This window comes from Phalaenopsis equestris, unplaced genomic scaffold (genome assembly GCF_001263595.1).
Source record: "Phalaenopsis equestris unplaced genomic scaffold, ASM126359v1 Scaffold000490, whole genome shotgun sequence".
In the NCBI taxonomy this organism is placed as follows: domain Eukaryota; kingdom Viridiplantae; phylum Streptophyta; class Magnoliopsida; order Asparagales; family Orchidaceae; genus Phalaenopsis; species Phalaenopsis equestris.
In genome coordinates this window covers 248,960-252,039 of record NW_018164930.1, presented here as the reverse complement: position 1 = coordinate 252,039, position 3,080 = coordinate 248,960, and the positions used below count along the sequence as shown (strand labels likewise).

The window sequence follows — 3,080 nt, the reverse complement described above, 5'->3', positions numbered from 1 at the left end:
TACTAATTTACTTCAAATTTTCAAAATCACCAAAATTTATCTTCGCACATCATATATAAAAAATTTTGTTTCTACAATAATTATTACCACAAGACAATAACAAAAATGAAATCGCTTGGAATTCGTTAAATCACTACTGCTCTATGATCGACTTCTTGGGCAAACAGTTATGGTTCAAGCGAGCCAATTGTTTTACAACGTAGTCGGAACAAGCCTAAAAAGCGACTTCAGAAAACGAAACGGATGCCAAATGACACCAACACCAAATAAGCACACCACAGCCACTAATAAGTCTTACTGGTCGCATCAACGCCTACACAAAAAGCACGCCACACGCACTCATTGTTGGAATCATCAACGCCAGATCAAAGACCCACATTTCCCATATTTCATTAAACTTAATCCGTTACAAGAAGTTTGTACTGGGTACTTCTAACACACAAGATACAGATGAACTAGACAAAACAATGTCCGCAACAAAAGTTCATGAAACAATAGGATTTACAGATGATTTGAATACATATTGTATCTATCCAAGTTAAAGAGACATCCACTTATCATTGATGATCATTCAGGCTTCAGTTTAATCAATGCAACATTCCCAGTAGTCAAACAAAGGAACAATTGTGAACAAGCAGTTCAATAATCTAATATTGAAAGAGAAGGAAATAAATAGCCATAAGAAAAACTTAAAACTAGTTATGCAAACGGTTATTGTTATTTCATACTGAATTTCCATTTTCCATAGGATTCCGATAGTTCTCCAATCGTAATGGCTTCTTGTAGGACTGCAGCAGGAGAGAGGAGCAGACAACACTGACTGAGGAGACCGCCATGCATGCCCCTGCAAGCCAAGGTGGTAGGCGAATTCCCGTGAATGGATATAAGGCGCCGGCAGCAACAGGCATGGCTAGTATATTGTATCCAAGTGCCCAAACATAGTTCATTCTAATCCTGGAGATAGTCTTCCCCGAGAGATCAATAGCTGTGACAACATCCTCTAAATTGCTTTTCATCAGAACAACATCAGCTGCTTCAATTGCAACATCAGTCCCAGCACCAATAGCCATGCCAACATCAGCTGCTGCAAGTGCAAGAGAGTCATTGATTCCATCACCCACCATCGCAACAATCAATCCTTTCCCCTTCAATAAAATAAAAAATAGAGCATTAGTAATTGAAACTAGGACAATTTCAGATGGTGGAATCATTCACCTGGAAGTCCTTAATTCTTTCAGCTTTGCCAACTGGGTCAGTCTCAGCAAACACAGTATCGATGCCAACCTCCCTTGCAATAGCAGTAGCAGTAGCCTGATTGTCACCAGTTATCATAATGCTTTTTATGTCCATTGAGGCAAGGAAAGATACCACTTGAGCTGCCTCAGGTTTCAATGGATCGGACACGGCAAGGGCCCCAGAAATTTCACCATCAATAGCAACCAACACACAGGTTCTAGCTAAATTTTCAGTCTCCGCTACATACTCATCCACCTCTCTAGAAACTAGAACATTGGAAGCAAGCATAAGCTTTTTGTTCCCAACCAGTACTGCTTTTCCACAAATAATAGCACCCACCCCAGCGCCAGGATGCACCTTGAAATCTTTTGCATCGATTACATGTTCATTGCTAGAACCATATTTTGAATGGAGCTTCATGGTATATTCTACTACGGCCTTTGATATAGGGTGCTCACTATTAGCCTGACAATAAGAGTTGTTAATGATAAGAAAAAAAGTTTCTTAACCCAGAAGCAATTAGAATGAGTCACAAACTAGCTTTAACAAAATGATTAAGAATAACAAATAAGATCAGTGTTTATGTAGTTTAGTTTAAGAAAGACTACATCCATCACCACACAAAGATCAAATAATCCAGTAAGCTTTACAAAGGATGCATGAACAGATTTCACTAGATACAAAAATGAAAAAACTGATAAAGATACTACTCTAACTGAGAAAAAAATATGATCTACTGTGAAGAGGAGCTAGACAAGAGAAGATGTTTCAGTTGCTCAGCTTTCCTCTCTACCGCAGAAGTCCAAATGATTAATTTTTTACTATGATCAAGAGTTTATACTTCAGCTAATATTGATAATAGTAATGCTTTCTCCTTCTTCAAGAAGTTGGAAAACTTTTAATGACTACCTAAAAACATCTTTTATCCTCGAATGACACCCTTTCTATTCTCTCTCTAGCATTTCCCTCTATTTGTTACTTCTTTGGTGAGAGAAATCAGCACAAACAACCACCTCTTCATACAGTGCTTAAAGATGATAAATGACGAGCTTGAATATTTTAGGTCGATATTGGTAAGTATCAATCAAGAATCACAGAAATCAAGCAGCTGAACTAGAAATTTTCTATAATTAAGAGCTTTCTTATTTAAATTATTTCCAAATTTCTCACTTCTGATTTATCTCTTTCAATTGTAAATATTCTCTCCTTATTTAGATTAGGAATATTTATTAAGTTACCTAAATGAGACTGTACATACTATTATTTATTGTAATGAAAGCAAAGGAAAAAGACATTTAGCTTATTTGCTCAAAAACATTAACATGGTATGGGAGCTGCGTCAAATCCTTCAGTTCTGAATCTTTCGTCGTCTTCCCTAGCCTTCGGGAATCGATCGTCGTCATCTTCAAGCTGATTCCATCTTCGCCCGCTACTCACCGCCTTCCGTCACGACTTACAACCCTGCTCTTCGGCTTCACCTTATGTTGTGAGATATGTACTTCCTGACATAGAAATGAGACAAAAAAGGAACACAAGCAAACACAGATCGTTTACGTGGTTCGATCCAACTGGATCTACATCCACGGGAGGGAATCAATCAAATATTTCACTAAGATAAAAGAAATGGAGAATACATAGCTTATACATAGAGATGAGCCCTCATCTTCCTTCTATGGCCTCCCTCTCAAGCGACACCTTGATACAAGGCCTCAAGATGCTCTCCTCCTCTCTAACTCTATAGTTATTCTCTCTTCTTTTGTGGTAGCTTGAGATCTCTTCCCCTTGCTCTCCTAGGCCTCACACCATCTCTATTTATAGAAGCAAGAGAGTGGTAGAGTGGTAGT

The 3,080-nt window shown here is 38.2% G+C and overlaps 1 protein-coding gene across 3 annotated transcripts in view; it reads right to left on the bottom strand.

Annotated features, from left to right (window-relative positions):
- Positions 1 to 376: 376 nt before the first annotated feature.
- The window catches only part of LOC110028125 (probable copper-transporting ATPase HMA5), a 48,296-nt gene continuing 45,592 nt past the window's right edge, over positions 377 to 3,080 (bottom strand). For all 3 annotated transcript variants that reach the window (XM_020729857.1, XM_020729855.1, XM_020729858.1), the window contains exons 8-9: positions 1,216 to 1,701; positions 377 to 1,145 (exon numbers count right to left, since the gene is read on the bottom strand). In XM_020729857.1, coding sequence (XP_020585516.1) covers positions 723 to 1,145; positions 1,216 to 1,701 — 909 coding nt within the window. In that variant the 3' untranslated portion in view covers positions 377 to 722. The remainder of the gene's footprint in view (positions 1,146 to 1,215; positions 1,702 to 3,080) is intronic.